General features: G+C 39.1%; 2 protein-coding genes and 1 non-coding gene across 5 annotated transcripts; 2 read left to right on the top strand and 1 right to left on the bottom strand.

Moving 5' to 3' along the window:
• Positions 1-2,250: 2,250 nt before the first annotated feature.
• LOC118605279 (protocadherin beta-2) lies at positions 2,251-12,289 on the top strand. Of its 3 annotated transcripts, none has more exons than XM_036224655.1 (2): positions 2,251-2,448; positions 8,412-12,289. In XM_036224655.1, exon 2 carries the CDS (start codon positions 8,869-8,871, stop codon positions 11,269-11,271), a length of 2,403 nt encoding a protein of 800 aa, XP_036080548.1. In that variant the 5' UTR covers positions 2,251-2,448; positions 8,412-8,868; the 3' UTR covers positions 11,272-12,289. The 3 variants fall into 3 exon arrangements, with proteins under 3 accessions (XP_036080548.1, XP_036080547.1, XP_036080549.1); XM_036224654.1 differs by having other exon boundaries at positions 2,251-2,945; XM_036224656.1 differs by having other exon boundaries at positions 2,251-8,909; positions 9,981-12,289.
• Positions 12,290-12,779: 490 nt separating this feature from the next.
• Positions 12,780-17,813, top strand: PCDHB3 (protocadherin beta 3). The gene has a single exon (XM_036224657.1). The coding sequence runs from the start codon at positions 14,408-14,410 to the stop codon at positions 16,769-16,771; it is 2,364 nt and encodes a 787-aa protein (XP_036080550.1). The 5' UTR covers positions 12,780-14,407; the 3' UTR covers positions 16,772-17,813.
• LOC118605874 lies at positions 16,984-17,103 on the bottom strand. The gene has a single exon (XR_004952272.1). It is a non-coding gene; the product is annotated as a small nucleolar RNA SNORA28 (small nucleolar RNA).
• Positions 17,814-19,162: the final 1,349 nt, after the last annotated feature.

The following is a 19,162-nucleotide window of genomic DNA, read 5'->3' as shown; positions in this document are numbered from 1 at the left end:
CCTCAGCTCGACATCTCTGTGAACTAAGGCAAGCTATTCCCCCTTTTAATTCTCAAATTCCTTAAATTAGGCATACAGAACTAGATGATTTCTAAAGTTCAACCCAATGCTGCTATTATTTGTTCTAGAGTCTAATTACCTAAGGCTATGGGTTTACACAATTCTCCAATATAAATCAAGAAGAGTTCAAAACAAATAAATCAAGATTTGTTTTCTAAAGGACTTTTAGTTGAAAAGAACTTAACTTAAAAGACATTTGAACGAGCATACTGTATCTCCAACCCCATTTCCCATTAAAATCTAATTGAAATAACCGAAAGGATTTTTTTACACCTCATATAATTACTTTTTTTTTTTTGGTGTGATGAGAACATTTAAGATCTACTTTCTTAGTAACTTTCAAGTATATAATACTGTATTGTTAGCTATAGTCGCCATGTTATACATTAGATCCCCAGGACCTATTTGTCTTATAACTGGAAGTTTATACACGTTGACCAAAACCTCTCCATTTCCCCCACCTCCAGCACCTGGCAACCACCATTCTATTCTTTGTTTCTATGAGTTCAATGTTTTTTTAGGTTCCATAAAGAAGTGAGGTCTTTCTCTCTGTGACTTATTTCAGTCAGCATAATGCCCTCAAAATCCATCTACGTTGTCACAAATAGCAGGATTTCCTTCTTTGTGTGGCTGAGTAATATTCCATTATATATAAATAATCTTTTCTTTATACATTCATCTGTCAATGGACAGTTAGGTTTTTCTATGTCTTGGCTATTTTGAATAATGAATCAAAGAACATGAGGGTGCAGATATCTCTTCATGACAGTGATTTCATTTCCTTTGACTATATAACCAGAAATAGGAGTTTTGGATTATACGGCAGTTCTATTTTTAATTTTTTGAGGAACCTCCATACTATTTTCCATAGTGGCTCCACCAACTTACATTCTCCCCAACAGTGCATGAGGGTTCCCTTTTAAGAGTCATTTATTTAGACTTACATTTGTTTGTAGGAATTAACAGGGCTATGTCAGTAAGTTCCTGTTTTTGTAGTATTATCACTAATAATAGCTAGTATTTATGAAACGCTATAATGTTCCAGGCACTAGGCTGAACATTTCATAGGCATTGTTTCACTTACTCCTCAAAACTTCACAAATAAAATAACATCATTATTTTAATTTTTTTTTTCAAATAGGGAAGCCGAAATTTGGAGAGATTAAGTAACTTTTATAATATAACATAAATGAAGTAGCAGAGCCAGGATTCAAATATGAATCTTCCTGACATAAAAGTCTATGCTCTTAATCTCCATTTAAAAATATCTCCTAAATATATTGGTAACAGAAAAAACCACTCACTGATGCTTTGGGACTTCAAATTATTAGATATAAGAACCAAATTCAACTGAGAAAAAGGACTCATCCCTGGTCTTGAATTATCACCTCATACAGGGTTCTGTACTGTTGACTATGAGATTGCCTTCCACATATGCCATGATATTCCCATCTTTTGAGAAAATCTTATTTCCTGAAAAATCAGAAATACTTCATCTGCAGTAGAAAATAATTTTAATGGGTCTGTACTTTAGTTGGTGCCATAAAATTCAACTTTGCCCAAACCTCACCGTGGCCTCTGGTAATCTTTCCTGATCACCCACTTCTGTTCTTACTTAAATATCCCTTTTGACTACCTCACAGTGCTTGTGCAAATCTCTATCTAAGCACTCACTACAGTAATTGTCACTTGTGTCACACTCCTAGGCGGGTAACCTCTTGGGACATAGACACCAGGCTTTATTCAATTTTATATCTCCAATGCCTTTCACGGTGCCTGATTATAATCTCAGACACCTGCCTATGAATTAATAAATTCAATGAATGCGTGGCCAATGACTGGCCTACCTGAAAGGGAAATACAATTCAAGTTACTCTCAAAAAAAAATTGTAGAGCTATGACACTATGATAATAAAATAATTGATATGTCAATAAAACCGTATACTAATTAACAATTGTTTTTGTTCACATTGGCTAAACCAAAATCCGGAGAAATAACTTCATCTACCGGGAGATAAGAACTGTCGCTAGACGACATCATTACGGCCGGCTTTGACAGTTTCTGAGGGAAAGCAGTGTAGATACCAGGTTTTCGGTTCCGACGCCTGGTGGTGCTACAGGCTAAAAAGTAGGAGGAGGAGCCAGCCCTTGGATAGTGATAGACTCCATCTTAGAAGACAAAATCTGAAAGGTGCTGGGGGTGGACGCGCTGGGGAAGCGTCGGCAGCGAGTTCAGATCTTAGACCTTTCTTCCCATGAATGAGGACTAGACATAAGTTGATGTTATACCGCTTATAACACCTCTGAAGTCTTCTTTTATTAAAGACAACGCGCTCAGAGAATAAGCAGGAAATCGGGCGAGAGAAAATCTGGCGGAAAAGGCAAGTGGTGAGTTTTCCTTTTCTTCCTGGGCGTTGGCGCAGGCGGCCCAGGAAGGGGAAAGCTGCTGTTTAAAGCCAGAGTTTCTGGGTGTCTGGCGCTGGCGGCGGAAAGGGGAACGCGTCTACGCGTCTGCGCAGCAGCGGGAGGACAGGCGAATGCTGGGTGTTTTCCAAGGAGATCAAAGAATATTTCAGATCCAGCCACAGAAAAGCCTTTTCTTCCGAATAGGAAATGAGACCTATAGACGCTCCGCATCTCCAAGTATTAAAGTCTGGGTTTTTTGAGAAAAATCTATAATCTGAGATGGAACCCCTTTGAAAAATTCTTCTGAACGTTCCAGAATGTGCTCTGGGGACGTGCATGAGATTTGGGTGAATTTCATCATTGGAAACTACACAGTCAGTTTAACTAATTTCCATTTTCACAATAATGTGTGATGCAATAGTGGGGTAAGTAATTTGCCCATTCGTGCAGGAAAATCGCTGGATGAAGAACAACCCAAGGTAAGTTTGACCCTCACAGAAAGGAATGGTAGGTGTCAACACTTGTCCGGGACAAATGACGACAATCAGTGACAACCCTTCAGATGCATGCCCCTCAGCAACCTGGTTGTCAAAGTCTCAGCTGAAGAATTAGTCTCAGTAAATAAGAAATGGCTGGATGAATTCTCCAACCTCTGGAGAGTACTCACCAAACATTTTAAATGCTGCTGAGGTCTGTGCATTATAAACATCCACTGCAAGAAAATTAGGAATTTCATGGCTATGTGGCAAATATTCAGGCAATTCACAGCGAAAATAGTTTCAGATATATATTTCTTCATGTGAAGGATGTTGGGTGACAATTCCATAGAACTGGTCATGTTGACATGTATCTGCTGATCTTGGAGTACTTCCAGAAACAGACTTCACCTCTTTAAGGATCATAATCTCAGCACTCTGGAATAAAAAGAAAATGCCTTGACCCTTCTTTCCAGAATTTTCTTTGCATTGACTGTTAAACACATTCTGCCAATCCAATGCAGAAGGAAGAGAGATACATGCAACTTCATCTTCATCTTTATACATCACTTCATCTCCAATGAAATTAGGTTCCTAGAAGCTGAAAACCAGACAATAACTAGAAACAAGTATCATCCTTAATATTCCTGCGTTTGGGCTCTGGGTAAAAAGTAGAGGAAAATACCTTCTTTCTGAATAATATTAGAGTTGTTATTTTATGGCTCTAACTTCAGAACTGTTTACTTCTGAAACATAGATAATTGTTAATTTATAGTCAACAAGTACTGATGGCTTAGCTATTTTTATCTTTTTATTTACTTTGCAGTAGTCTGTTTAGAAGCCAGTAGCCTCTTTATTGTTAAATACAATGCATTTTTCTGCTCATACCTAATTTCCTTTGATCTTCCAAAGGTAAGTTAACTCTAAAACTTTGTGTAGACTATCCTTGCAGATATCTTGAAGCTTGATAAGAAAACTCATCCCAGGTCTATACATAAAATGATAGATTTATAATTTCCTACAGGAGGTTAGGCTATTTATTTTAAAGTCATCTTTTGCTTTTCTTGGTATTTCATAGATGATGGCTGATAAACTGTGATAGTCTGCTTTTCAGCAGGACTGGTCTCCATCTATTAAATTCAAGTAACTATTTGGGATGCTTAATGTTATGTAGTTATTACTTTTTATTTGAAAAAAGTCATGTGATGATTTTTGACCACATGACACAAAATAAAATACAGTTATAAAACCACAGTTGACTTTTGAACAATGTGTGGGTCAGGGCACTGACTTCCCCCAGTCAAAAATCCCCGTATAACTTCTGACTCCCCCAAAACTTAAGTTGTCCCTTGGTATCTGCAAGAGATTGTTTCTAGGACCCCTGAGATACTAAAATCCAAAGATGCTTAAGTTCCCTGTATAAAATAGTATAGATCAGTGCATTCAGTTGGCCCTCAGAATCCACAGACTCCCAACGTTGGATCCAAAACAGTACAGGTACTTACTATAAGTGGACCTGCACAGTTTAAAACCGCATTGTCCAAGGGTCAGCTGTGCAGGGAAAAAGTCACTGATAGAAACAAAAGTCTCTTATTATTTAAGGCATAATCCACTGAGTTGCTGTGTAGCTCATTTATTGCAGTGCTAAAATTTGTAATTGGTAATTTTTACTGTTTTTTAATTTATTAAACATCAAAAATAATTCATTCTTTATCAGTTAATGTCCCAGCATCTCCAGTAATTTGGACTGAGAAAACAAGATGTATATAATCAAATCAGTAGAACCCATGGCAGTGTCTGGCCATGATTTTTCTTTTCAAGGGAACAGTTTATACTAATAGACTATGATGGTACTCCTTAAACAAAAATGCTAATATTCTTATGCAAGTGTCCCTTTCAAAACCATTAATTGCATATTTGTATTGAGGGAAGAGAATGAAAAACACCTTCATTTCCCCTGCTTGAATCACCTTTGTTTTGAAATCCTGCTTGCTTGAGCTATATGGAATGTATATCATAATAGACTATGGAAAACTTGTTTATATCCTTAATAAGGCAAAAGCAAATTGTTCTAGTATTATCACAGGTCCACAATTTCTACCCTAAGATAATAAAAGGTTCCAAAACATTCCCTTCCTATGATAGAATATTTCTCATATATTTCCTGCAGAGTCTCAATGGTAAGTCACTGAAAAAATCCTCTTTTGCCATCTGATTGCTGAGTGAGTAAAGCCAGTTTATGGGCTGAAGGTTTTTGCGGGGCTGAAGATTCCTCTTTTTTGAAAAGTGCTAGTAGTATGGATAATCTATATTGTTTGTCATTATCTTTGATAGGGAAACATGGTCTTGTAAATCCCTTTGAATATTTTTTTCTCTTAGTTCTTGTAATTTATGTCTCATGGCAGTCAAGAGACTCAAACAACCCTCTAACCCAAAAAAGAGAGATAAGCTGAATTATAGTAGATCCTGTAGAATGTGTTCCTATTTACTTTTTAAATGGATCATCTTTTTGTTTTATAGTAAGATTATGATGACTTGCTGTCATAGTCTTTGATATAGTTGAAAATATTTTCTGCTATCTATATAAAATTTATCATTCATACATTTTAATGTATTGGATTTTATTGAAAATAATATTCATAATTATAAAAGTGACTTGTAAGATAATTTCTCTGATTGGGCAGTATATGAAAATAAAGTCAAACCTAAGAAATTAAGCCTAATGTAATGACATAATTCTTCATTATCTAATAGATTCCTTCATTATGATATAATTATTTATAAATATATAACATTTTATTTAGAATTTAATATGGTATGTTGCATTTCTAATACACATGATTATTTGTTAAAGGAGATTGAGGAAATAAGAGCTTTTGTAAAGGATACTCAAGGAGGAATGTGAACTCATCAAAATTTAAGAACTTAAATGATTTAAAATAACATAGTGGATATGACGCATTGACATCTGTTAACCATCTACAATATAACATCGGTACCAATTCTGTCATCTCTGAAAGAGAAGCTTCCATTTATTTCTAGATATATTTTTAGATATATGAATAGTATTGAAACTGGAAGAAAGGTGAAAACTTATGAATTGTGGAAACACTTATGACTCAACATGGGAAGGCTTAAGAATTTTTTTGTACAACAAGCCTAATGTGTTCTTGAGTATTTTTTTCTCTGAAATCTTAGAGATTAAGTTTTTAATTTTTAAACTTGAGAGAGGTGCTAGATTTGTAATTTTCTTCATATTTCCTTCTTTCCTCTCCTTTATGTAATCTCAAAATTCACCATAACAGCTTTAATTCAGAAAACCTATCATAACTAAATAGTTATATGCTTGGTTAAATGTAAAATATCAAGTGATCTACCAGTCATTGTTTACCTTTATAAGTGATCTTCACTACATCTATTTCTGACCATAATTAAGTTTTGTAGCCAGGGTAAATGGCTGTTTTAAAAAATTTGGATCTTGGTTTTTATTCACCTGGATGCATTGTGTTAAAGGCTGCATGTCAATGAATCAAAATATTTTGAATTAGTATAATATTAATATAAAAGCAATCATCGTGAAAAACAAAAATAATATCAACAGAATACAAGCATTTATTTTCCAGTTGTTAAGAAAGGGAAACTGTGATTATCTGATTTTTTTAAACCCAATTACAGAAAATAAATAAGAGCTTTAAAAAACATTATGCCCTTGTTACATTTAATAAATCATCTATTCCAGTTTTCTGGAAATACAGGGGATAGAGGAACAGGTTAAATGACACCATAAGGAAATAATCAGACAAATTAAATATGCAGGATATCCTATAAGACAACTGGTCTGGGCACTTCAAAAATTCAGTATCATAAAAGACAGGGACTATTCTAGTTTAAATAGATGTTAACACCCAGGACAATCGTGAAACTTGGTTAAAGAACAAATTTTTTAAGACATTTCTCATAAGAAATATAAGAAAGTAAGTGTGTTTGTAAAAGGAACTCAAGAGTGAATATGAATTCTTATCAAAGTTGAAGAAAATCAGAGAAGGATAATTAGTGAGATTTCATAGGGACTGGATTTTAGATAACATTCTGGAATTATTATTAATTTTGTTAAGTGTGATAGTTTCATTATGATCATGTGGGATGATGTCCTTATACTTAGGAGATCCCTGCTGAAATATCTAGAGGTGAAGTGTCATAATATCTTTAAGTTACTTCCAAATGGGTCAGCAAAAAAAGGGATATGTTTGTGTAGAATAAAATCTGTAGATAGGACAAATGTGACAAAATACAAAGAATTTTGAATTTTTTAGTTAAGGTAGGATTATGTTTAGTCCTTTTTAACTTTTTAACTTATATACAGTATATTTGAAATATTTAGTACAAATATTTACTTAATAGACTTTTTTAGAGAAGTTTTAGGATTTACCAGAAATTGAGCAGATACTATAGAGAGTTTCCATATACTGCTTTCTCCCACTCACAGTTCCCCCTCGTATTAACATCCTGCATTAGTATGGTACATTTATTGTAATTGATGAACCAATATTGATCCATTATTATTAACTAAAGTCTGCAGTTTACATTAGGGTTCACTCTTTGTGTTGTACGTTTTGACAAATGCATAAGGTCATGTACCCACCATTACAGTATCACAAAGAAAAGGTTTAATGGCCCCTGAAGTCCCCTGCGTTTTATCTTTTGATTTTCCTCCCCCTTTTCCCTAGCAACCACTAATATTTTTGTCTGTTTGCCATGTATCTGTACTTTTGCCTTTTCCAGAATGTCAGGTAGTTGCAGTAATAGTGTATGTAGCCTTTTCAGACTAGCTTCTTTCACCAAGCAGTATGCCTTTAAGTTTATCCATTTTTTTTTGCTTGAAAACTCATTTCTTTTTATCAAATATATTAAAACACAAAACGACAGAAATTTCAAAAACCTAACCACAAACAGCAACATATATACCTAGTTTGGCACCTGATTTACCAAATTATCTATTAAAAGACATTTTTAAAACAGTTGGAAATTTTTCAACATTTGCTGGGTATTTGATATTATGAAGTTATTCACATTGCTAGATGGGATAATTGAAGTTATGTAGAAAATGCTCATCTGTTAGAAAAATAAAAATACTGACATGCACAAGAATTATCCAACTTTATTTGAAGATTCTCATGTGGCTTAAATGCATCAACTTCCAGGGAAATGTAAAGTGGGAGCAATGCAAGAGAGAAATATGAGTAAGGAGAGTATTTTCGTATCCATGAGAATGTTCTTATGTGAATTCTGTGCTTTTCTGGGGCCACTATACTTTTCTGTCAGCTTGAGTGTGAAGATGGTAACCTAACCACCACCGAGATGCACGCATGCCTTAACTCTGAATAAAAACTGTGAACTACCCATTTAAACCCGCCTTTGATCCTAGGACTGGTTTCTCTCTTCTAGTTTCTGAAGTAGATTTTTTTCCAGTTTCAAAAGAGCTACTTGGATCTGTGAGGAAACTGGAATGGAAATTTGTCTGTTTGCCATGTCGTTATGAATGCAATGAAAAAGTCGTTCGAAATGCAGATAAGACTTCGGCACATCGGGAAGTACTACTTGAAAATGTTCCATTTATATTGTCATCAGTCTGAAAGAAAAGACTGGGATTTTCTTAATGTTTTGGAGAAAATAAATACTTGGAAAGGACGCGGGGTGGCGCTGCAGCATTAGAAGTAGAAGGAAGAAAGCGACCAGTCTCTCCTCCGTTAGCCAGAAGCTCCGCTAAAAAGGCAAGCAGGAAGGGGAGACTTTCTAAGGAGGTGACTCCAGGAAATCAGCGCCCTAGGTATCTCCACTTATCCCAGTATATGGGAGATACGGGGGGATACAGTAAGCTACAACGGAAACTGGAGCTGTGTTAGGTTTGCTGGGAGACCAGAAGACGATGGAGGCCGGAGAGGGAAAGAAACGCTTTCTGAAACAAAGGCAAGTCTTGCTATTCTTTGTTTTTCTGGTCATAGCTCAGGCTGGTTCCAAGCCTAGGCACTATTCAGTGGCTGAGGAAATGGAGAGTGGTTCCTTTGTGGCCAATTTGTTAAAAGACCTGGGGCTGGAGGTAGACCAGCTAGCTGCACGGGTGCCCCAGGTCATTTCCAAAGGAAAAAAAATGCGTTTGCGTTTGGATAGGCAGACCGGGGATTTGTTGTTAAATGAGAAACTGGACCGGGAGGAGCTGTGCGGTCCTATCGAACCCTGTGTGCTACCTTTCCAGGTGTTATTTGAAAATCCCCTGCAATTTTTTCAGGCCGAGCTACGTATTAGGGACATAAATGATCATTCCCCGGTTTTCCTAGACAAAGAAATAATTTTGAAAATTTCAGAAAGTATCACTCCCGGAACTGCTTTCCTAATAGAACGTGCCCAGGACTTAGATGCAGGAAGCAACAGTCTCCAAAGTTACACAGTCAGTCCCAATTCCCACTTCCACCTTAAATTGCAAGACAGTTCCGACGGCGTAATATTACCACAGCTGGTGCTGGACAAAGCACTGGATCGCGAAGAACAGCCTGAGATCATGTTAACCCTCACTGCGCTGGATGGCGGATCTCCACCCAGGTCTGGCACCGCCTTGGTCCGTATCGAAGTCTTGGACATCAATGATAATGCCCCAAAGTTTGCAGAGCTGCTCTATGAGGTTCAGGTCCCAGAAAACAGCCCCATTGGATCCCAGGTTGCTGTTGTCTCTGCTAGAGATTTAGACATTGGAGCCTATGGAGAAATAACTTACGTATTTTCCCAAGCCTCTGAAGAGATTCGCAAAACTTTTCAAATAAATGCAAAATCAGGAGAACTACTTTTAAGACAGAAACTGGATTTCGAATCCATTCAGAATTATACATTAAATATTCAGGCAACAGATGGTGGGGGTCTTTCTGGAAGTTGTGTGGTGTTTGTCCAAGTGATAGATTTGAATGACAACCCTCCGGAACTGACCATGTCAACACTTATCAATGAAATCCCAGAAAACTTGCAGGAGACCATAATTGCTGTATTCAGTGTTTCAGATCCTGACTCCGGAGACAACGGAAGGATGGTTTGCTCCACCCAAGATGATCTTCCTTTCTTCCTTAAACCCTCGGTTGAGAATTTTTACACTCTAGTGACAAGCACAGCCCTGGACCGAGAGACAAGATCCGAGTACAACATCACCATCACCGTCACCGATTTGGGGACACCCAGACTGAAAACCGAGCACAACATTACCGTACTGGTCTCCGACGTCAACGACAACGCCCCGGCCTTCACACAAACCTCCTACACCCTGTTCGTCCGCGAGAACAACAGCCCCGCCCTGCACATCGGCGGCGTCAGCGCCACAGACAGAGACGCGGGCGCCAACGCCCAGGTCACCTACTCGCTGCTGCCGCCCCACGACCCGCAGCTGCCCCTGGCCTCCCTGGTGTCCATCAACGCGGACAACGGGCAGCTGTTCGCCCTGAGGGCGCTGGATTACGAGGCCCTGCGCGTGCTGGAGTTCGGCGTGCGCGCCGCCGACCGCGGCTCGCCGGCGCTGAGCAGCCAGGCGCTGGTGCGCGTGCTGGTGCTGGACGCCAACGACAACTCGCCCTTCGTGCTGTACCCGCTGCAGAACGGCTCTGCGCCCTGCACCGAGCTGGTGCCCAGGGCGGCCGAGCCGGGCTACCTGGTGAGCAAGGTGGTGGCGGTGGACGGCGACTCGGGCCAGAACGCCTGGCTGTCGTACCAGCTGCTCAAGGCCACGGAGCCCGGGCTGTTCAGCGTGTGGGCGCACAACGGCGAGGTGCGCACGGCGCGGCTGCTGGGCGAGCGCGACGCGGCCAAGCACAGGCTGCTGGTGCAGGTCAGGGACAATGGCGAGCCGCCGCTGTCGGCCAGCGTCACGCTGCACGTGCTGCTGGTGGACGGCTTCTCGCAGCCCTACCTGCCGCTGCCGGAAGCGGCGGCCGACGCGGCCCAGGCCGACCCGCTCACGGTCTACCTGGTCATCGCGTTGGCGTCGGTGTCGTCGCTCTTCCTGTTCTCGGTGCTGGCGTTCGTCGCGGTGCGGCTGTGCAAGAGGGACAGAAGCGCCTCTTTGGGTGGCTCCTCGATGCCCGAGGGTCACTTCCCGGGCCACCTGGTGGACATCAGCGGTACAGGGACCTTGTCCCAGAGCTACCAGTATGAGGTGTGTCTGATGGGAGGTTCAGGTACCAGCGATTTCAAGTTCCTCAAACCAATTGTTCCCAAATTTCTTGCTCAGTGTGAGGAGAGGGTTAGTGAGGCAAGCTCCAGTTTCAGGGATAGCTTTGAATTCATTAAAAATTAGAAAGGGCCTACAGAGCCTAGTGTCACTTAATTTGTGGAAAATCCTTTTTAGCTGTCTTTCTCATTGGGGTCGTTTCTTTTTATTTGAAATGTAAATATCCCATTTTAATTCAGTGCATGTTGCTCGGGTTTCTAAATGTGTTGCTTTGTGGTATAATGAATGTAAATTTTCTTTCTTTCTTTTTTTATTGGTGATTAATGTTCCCGTACCTTAATTTGATTTAAAATATGAAAGTAATTTTTTTTAAAGTCTTAATTTTTAAGTTAGAGCACCTTTTTCCAGGGTACCTAGTGCCTAGGTAATTTTGCAGTCCTACATTTTTAAATGTTTGCTGTCACTACATGGGATTATTCTTTTTTCTGCCCAGAATATTTGTGCTTGTAATAGTCTCTTAGGCTAGTGTAACTTTTATCCTGTGAATTCACATTGGGTAAAACCATTAACATAGGTATATTCATGAAAAACGAAGCACTCTCTCACATTTTTCTAAATATGTACTTCTGTAAAGTATCCATACACGAAAATGTAGTTTAAAACATAGCACATGTTCAGTCATTTTCAAAGACGTCGTAATTCTTCATGCTTTCTATTTCAAAAAATTTTAGACCTCTGCTTATTTTAATCTATCATTTTTATAAATCACTTTTCATGACTAAAAACTATTAACGTTGAGCACGTAATTAAAATCCAAACGATTTTAGGGAATATATCTTCTTGAACAAGTTTTAGAGATTTCAGATGTAATTTGGCATTGCATTTTTCAATTTTTTTCTGAAGCATGTATAATTCCATTAGAAATAAGCCTGTGGAGAAAATATTTATCATGGTCTTTCAGGTCATTCCATTTTTTTCCCCCATTGGCTGCTTCTGTTTTTCCCTTTCAGTTTCCTACTTTTCAATGCTTTTTTTTTTTTTTAGGTGCTTGAGTTATGTTTCTCATTAGCTCTTCATTTATTGCATGATTAGCTCAATGACTTGAAGATTATAGATTCTTAATAAAATTTTTAACTGATTGAAAGCAGTGTCTTTATTTCACCTGTGATACATATTGATATTTAAATACATTAAAATACTTACAAGATAAAATTTTTCTGTAATTATATAGCTCTCTGCTATATAATGAATTATGTATAAATATAATTTTTGATTATTCATTGAACTGATCTCTGTTGTTCAAACTATGCAGTTATCAGTCCCTGGTATCTCTTTCCTTCAACATATTTTTCCTTTATCTCTTCCTGCTTAATTTAAATCTCCTTTCCTTTCTACTAGCATTAAGGAATACAAATGGGGAAGTTGTGTTTTTAATTTTATAATTTAAATTTCCTTCTAGAATTATCTAAATAATTAATCCAACTATTTTTTTCAGCTCAATTTCTGATCCATACATTAAACCTAAATTTTAATTCTTAATGTTCTTCAGCTTGTCTTTGAATTTTATGTTATTTAATGTATATTTGAATGATCTATATGATTTAAATTATAACATAAATTTTAAATGTATGATTTTGAGGTCAGCAGTAGTGTAGAATACAGAGTGTGTAGAGCACTCTGCTTAACCACTTGTCACCTGTAGGATCTTGGATCAGTCACATAATTTCTCTCCATGCAAAATTATAATAACAGTTATTTTAATACCTTATGATCAAATAAGATAATATAAAAACAGGGAAGTGTATTTGCTATTCTTTTAAGTATTACTAATATTAAGCAGAAAGTTAATAGATGAGGCTTCATGTACCATTCCTGATAATTCCTGAAGAAGGTATTTTAAACACATATTTGTGTTATTGCATTTCTCTGTCTAAAATCTTGCAATAGCTTCCTTTTATTCTTAGAAAAAAATCCAAGCACCCATTATTTGCCCGCAGTTTACCTCTCCAGCCTTCTCTTCCCACTTACTCTTGAGACACTGAGTTTTGGATACGCTACCCTTCCTTCATTATCTAGAATAGCTATGCTTTACTATCCCAGGGCCTTTACATACTGGCTTCTCATATACAGATTTTTCCCATTTTACAGACTTATAGCCTGGCAAACTTTTCATCCTTCATGTTCCAGATTAAATGACACGTCTTTGGGGAAACTTTCTCACCTCCCATTATGTTAGGTCCTCCTTTTGCTTACTTTCAAGTGCATTCGGTACATATATAGCACTTTTCACACTTCATTTGAACATTTATTTAAAATCCATTTACCCTATCGTATAGAAAACTGTATAAGATATATATTTCTGCCTTGTTACCACTATATGCCTATCTTCTACAAACTCAACAAGCATGTTTCCACAGGTGAAATGCAGTTATACTGATGAAACAGTTAACACAGCACAGATGAAACCAATAATTGTAAAATTACTGTGCAGTAAGAAGAGAAAGCCCTGTTTTCCTTGAGTGTAAAATTGTGGAAGAAATGAGGCATTTGTGGTCTCCAGGTATACCCCTGACATGATCTATTATATGTTATATCACCTTGCACGAGGTCATCTGTTCATAGAATTTTTTTTTCTGATTGTAAAAGGAACTTGTACACACTTTACAAAATCTGGAAGATAAAAACAAACAGGATAGTGAAACATGTCATCATATAGAGAAAATTTTTTTAAATTATGTGTCATAATTACAGATGCCGGGAGTAGCCCTAGCAGGTGTCCTCTTCCCAAAAAACCATATAAATGAGGACTTTGCCAGGGACAATCACTTCTTGTAGATGACAGCACATTTAATTTCGCTGCGTTGTGTTTATATAACTCGAATAACACAAGAAACTCCTTCAGTAGTGTCAATTGGGTATTCTAAGGGGAATAAGCGATTAAAAATATCAAAACAAAAAAGAACTCCAAACAAGAAAAAACAAAAACAAAAAAACCCTTCTCCAAGAGTTTGAAAGTGCTAGCGAACGCATGGTGGCGCTGTTGACTAAGAAGGAGAATTAAACGACAGCCACTGCGAGTACTTGGTAACGCACGGATCCAAAGAAGTAAACTACGGGTTGTGAGCATGGGCGGATTTTCAAGCAAGCAAATCTGAGTCCTAAAAGGGATTATTTTCTAGACATTCTTCAAAGGCTGGAAGGCAAAAGACGACATTTCCCAGCGACGTTGGAGGTTCAGCTTGGCAAAATTTCTTGGAAAGACATGGCAGAAAGTGAAATGGAGGCTGGAGGGAAGCGATTTCTTAGACAAAGGCAAGTCCTGTTTTTCTTTGTTTTTCTGGGTGGGTCGCTGGCTGGGTCCGAATCGAGACGCTACTCTGTGGCTGAGGAAAAAGAGAGGGGATTTTTAATAACAAACCTAGCAAAGGATCTGGGGCTGAGTGTAGGGGAACTGACCATGAGAGGAGCCCAAGTTGTGTCTAAAGGAAACAAACAGCATTTTCAGCTCGATCTTCAGACTGGTGATTTGCTACTGCGTGAGAAATTGGACCGGGAGGAGCTATGCGGCCCCACAGAGCCATGTATACTGCATTTTCAGATTTTACTGCAAAACCCTTTGCAGTTTATTCCAAATGAGCTCCAGGTCGTAGATGTCAATGACCATTCTCCGATATTCTTTGAAAATGAAATGCAGCTGAAAATTCCAGAAAGCACTCCACCAGGAACCATTATTCCTTTGGGAAATGCTGAGGACTTGGATGTGGGAAGAAACAGCCTCCAAAACTACACGATCACTCCAAATTCCCATTTCCACGTTCTCACAAACAGTCGTAGGGATGGAAGGAGGTACCCAGAACTAGTGCTGGACCAAGCGCTGGACCGTGAGGAGCAGCCTGAACTCAGTTTAACGCTTATGGCGCTGGATGGCGGGACTCCACCCCGGTCTGGGACCGTCCAGATCCACATCCTGGTCTTAGACATAAATGACAACGCCCCAGAATTTACACAGTCGCTCTATGAGGTTGACGTTCTAGAGAACAGCCCCGTTAACTCTGTTATTGTCACTGTCTCAGCTTCTGATTTAGATACGGGAAATTTTGGAACAATATCATATTCATTTTTTCATGCTTCTGAAGAAATTCACAAAACTTTTCAACTAAATCCAATTACTGGTGATATCCAGATAGTCAAATATTTGAATTTTGAGGCAATTAAGAGCTATGAAGTCGACATAGAAGCCAAGGATGGTGGAGGTCTGTCGGGAAAATCAACAGTGATAATTCAGGTGGTCGATGTGAACGACAACCCACCGGAACTGACCTTGTCATCAATTACCAGCCCTATCCCGGAAAACTCGCTAGAGACCGTGGTGGCCATTTTCAGTGTTTCCGATCTAGATTCTGGAGACAATGGGAGAATGGTGTGTTCCATTGAGAACAATCTCCCGTTCATCCTGAAACCGTCGGTAGAGAATTTTTACACCCTAGTGTCGGAAGAAGCACTGGACAGAGAGACTAGATCCGAGTACAACATCACCATCACCGTCACCGATTTGGGGACACCCAGACTGAAAACCGAGCACAATATTACCGTACTGGTCTCCGACGTCAACGACAACGCTCCAGCCTTCACACAAACCTCCTACACCCTGTTCGTCCGCGAGAACAACAGCCCCGCCCTGCACATCGGCAGCGTCAGCGCCACAGACAGAGACGCGGGCGCCAACGCCCAGGTCATCTACTCGCTGCTGCCGCCCCACGACCCGCAGCTGCCCCTGGCCTCCCTGGTGTCCATCAACGCGGACAACGGGCAGCTGTTCGCCCTGAGGGCGCTGGATTACGAGGCCCTGCGCGTGCTGGAGTTCGGCGTGCGCGCCGCCGACCGCGGCTCGCCGGCGCTGAGCAGCCGGGCGCTGGTGCGCGTGCTGGTGCTGGATGCCAACGACAACTCGCCCTTCGTGCTGTACCCGCTGCAGAACGGCTCTGCGCCCTGCACCGAGCTGGTGCCCAGGGCGGCCGAGCCGGGCTACCTGGTGAGCAAGGTGGTGGCGGTGGACGGCGACTCGGGCCAGAACGCCTGGCTGTCGTACCAGCTGCTCAAGGCCACGGAGCCCGGGCTGTTCAGCGTGTGGGCGCACAACGGCGAGGTGCGCACGGCGCGGCTGCTGAGCGAGCGCGACGCGGCCAAGCACAGGCTGCTGGTGCAGGTCAGGGACAATGGCGAGCCGCCGCTGTCGGCCAGCATCACGCTGCACGTGCTGCTGGTGGACGGCTTCTCGCAGCCCTACCTGCCGCTGCCGGAAGCGGCGGCCGACGCGGCCCAGGCCGACCCGCTCACGGTCTACCTGGTCATCGCGTTGGCGTCGGTGTCGTCGCTCTTCCTGTTCTCGGTGCTGGCGTTCGTCGCGGTACGGCTGTGCAAGAGGGGCAGAAGCGCCTCTTTGGGTGGCTGCTCGGTGCCCGAGGGTCACTTTCCGGGCCACCTGGTGGACGTCAGTGGCAGCGGGACCTTGTCCCAGAGCTACCAGTATGAGGTGTGTCTGATGGGAGGTTCAGGTACTAGCGAGTTCAAGTTTCTGAAGCCTATTCTCCCCAATGGTCTGGTTCAAGACGCCGAGCATGACTAGCGCAATACTCCAACTGCAAGAGTAGCTTAGGGTTCATTAATTGAAAAATTTAAAAAAATAGTTGTTTAGCCATGATTTTTTTAACCAAGAATCTTTAATTGACATCACATTTTGTTATTCATTAATTTTACTTTCTGTTTACTTAGTTGACCTTTGCATATTCTCTGCTTTTCATTTGCTTCCTGTCTTAGTGATGCAGTTTTTTTATTAACACTGTTTATGTCTATATAATGGCTTTTCTCAAGGAGGAGAAAGCATTGGAATAGGTTAGACTTTCTAGCTATAGCAAGCTCAAGTTGTTTCAGTTTATCATCTGCCACAGAGTGTTGTTTGCAACAAATTCAATCTTTATGTCTCCTTTTTTTCTAATAGGTGAGTAAAAATAAATTCGTTATCTTTAATGGTGATTTCAAATAGGTGTATTTTAAGGAACTCACTTCGAATTCTATATCCAAAGCAATGTTGAGAGTTCCTAACCACCAATCCCATAAATTGTTTTGTTGATATAGTCAGATAATGTTCTTTATAATATTCCTAAAGCAACTTTGTCTATGGTTAATGAACTTTGTAGGTAAGAATATGTTTTCTTTAAGATGTACCATTTTAAGGTGCCCCATCTTTCTAGGGTCATAGTATCCAAATGAAAGTAATACATTTAATTCCTTTTCTTTTTGACATTTCCAATTAGTATTTCAATATTGTATATACTTAAATTGGCCAAAAGTAGGCAAAAATATAGGCTAATAGGGCAATTTACTCTTAGATTTGCTTAGTGTATTCATGACTGAGGAAAAAAAATTAAATTAAGGCATTTTGAACAACTCATTGTGCTTTTCTATTTGGAATGAAAATATTGTTGAGTAAAGCATCTGGTGGGATAACAATTTAGTAAATTTTGAGATTTAAGTGTTATCAATCCGAGGGCCTTTTTTAATTTCAAGGAAGTACATGTATATATGACCTCTAAATGCTTTATGGTATAAGTGGTGTCCCATCCAATCCTACTTTTTAAACATTAAAATCTACTTGGCATTATATATCATTATATGAGGGAAATGTTTTCTTTGTTTCCTATCTTACTTTCATTTTTCAGATTTCAATTTGACATGATTTAGAATTATGGATGGTCCTTCTAGGATAAACACTTAATTCACATCAGCATTCTTCCTCCTACAGTGTAATTAAAAGAACATGTACAAGAATAGGAAGTTATAAAGAGAGAGCAAAACCACTGTAAAAGTCTAAATGAGCTACAAATAAAAATAGGCAACCAAAACATCACATTTTATGGCTATTTTGAGTAAACAGAAAAACTTATTTTTAGGTAACAAAATATTTAATTTCCAATTAGAGAAACTAATGAAGAAAAAATAAGTTTTCTCATAGACATTTTCTCATTCTCAAAGGCAATTTATTTGAATACTGATGACTAGAAAAAACAGAACTGAAGATTCTCAGAGATTTTCAAAGTTCCCCAAAGAGAAAGGAATTTAAGATCGATATCCCTTCATACATTATGTGTAGTTATAAATGGTGTCATTTTATATAACTGAGAACTAAATGCATGAATTCTTAATCAGAGAAAAGACAATGTTTACTTTCATTCATTATTGTTTATAAATCTTCCTCAATCCTTAAATATGGCTTCCTTGCAAATGAGGACTTTTAATAAAATGACAGCTCTTCTACACATTCCACTACTCTATTCTGGGAGTCTTTTGCTTCTTAAAGTAGATTTTTTATGTTTTAAAGCTGGAAATCTATTAGTCTTAATTTAGAGTTATTTTTATTTCTAATACTCATAATCTTAACCAATGGTTTGCTTGACCGTGGATTTTTTAATTTTAAAGTAACTGTCCTGCTATTTTGGTATTCAACACTGTTGATGAAAAAGTGATATCTGTCTAGTTCTCATTCTTTTATCTATAAACTTCTTTACTCTCTTTTAGATGTTTTATTTTGATGTTCTGATACTTCCTAGGTCCAAACTTGAGATTCATCCAAGATGCTGAATTTTTCTTTGTTTGACTAACTATAGTTTTCTTTTTCAAAATTTCTATTTGGCAGGTTTTCACAATTTGTGGGTTTTTTCCCCCACAATTGCTATTTCCTTCTTTTTTGATTTAGAAAATTAAGTATTTATACTTTTAAATTCTCTCCATATTCTTCTCAATGAATGAAGAATTTTTTTTCTTTATGAAATCCAACACTTTTTCATGATAAAAACCCTCAACATACTAGGAATAACAGATTATGTACTCAACTTGATAAAGGGCAACTATAAAAACCCAGAGCTAACTTCATATTTAATGATGAAAGACTGAAACTCCTGAGATCAGGAACAAAACAAGGATGTCCCCTCCCACCTCCCTTGCATTGAAAGTTCTAGCC

Source organism: Rousettus aegyptiacus, unplaced genomic scaffold (assembly GCF_014176215.1).
Source record: "Rousettus aegyptiacus isolate mRouAeg1 unplaced genomic scaffold, mRouAeg1.p scaffold_m13_p_7, whole genome shotgun sequence".
In the NCBI taxonomy this organism is placed as follows: Eukaryota; Metazoa; Chordata; class Mammalia; order Chiroptera; family Pteropodidae; genus Rousettus; species Rousettus aegyptiacus.
The sequence above is the reverse complement of the archived record's forward strand: the minus strand, read 5'-3'. Positions and strand labels throughout refer to the sequence as shown.

Bases quoted from the DNA above. Each gene is read 5' to 3' on its own strand.
- LOC118605279 (XM_036224655.1), top strand. From the start codon at position 8,869: ATGGAGGCCGGAGAGGGAAAGAAACGCTTTCTGAAACAAAGGCAAGTC.
- PCDHB3 (XM_036224657.1), top strand. From the start codon at position 14,408: ATGGCAGAAAGTGAAATGGAGGCTGGAGGGAAGCGATTTCTTAGACAA.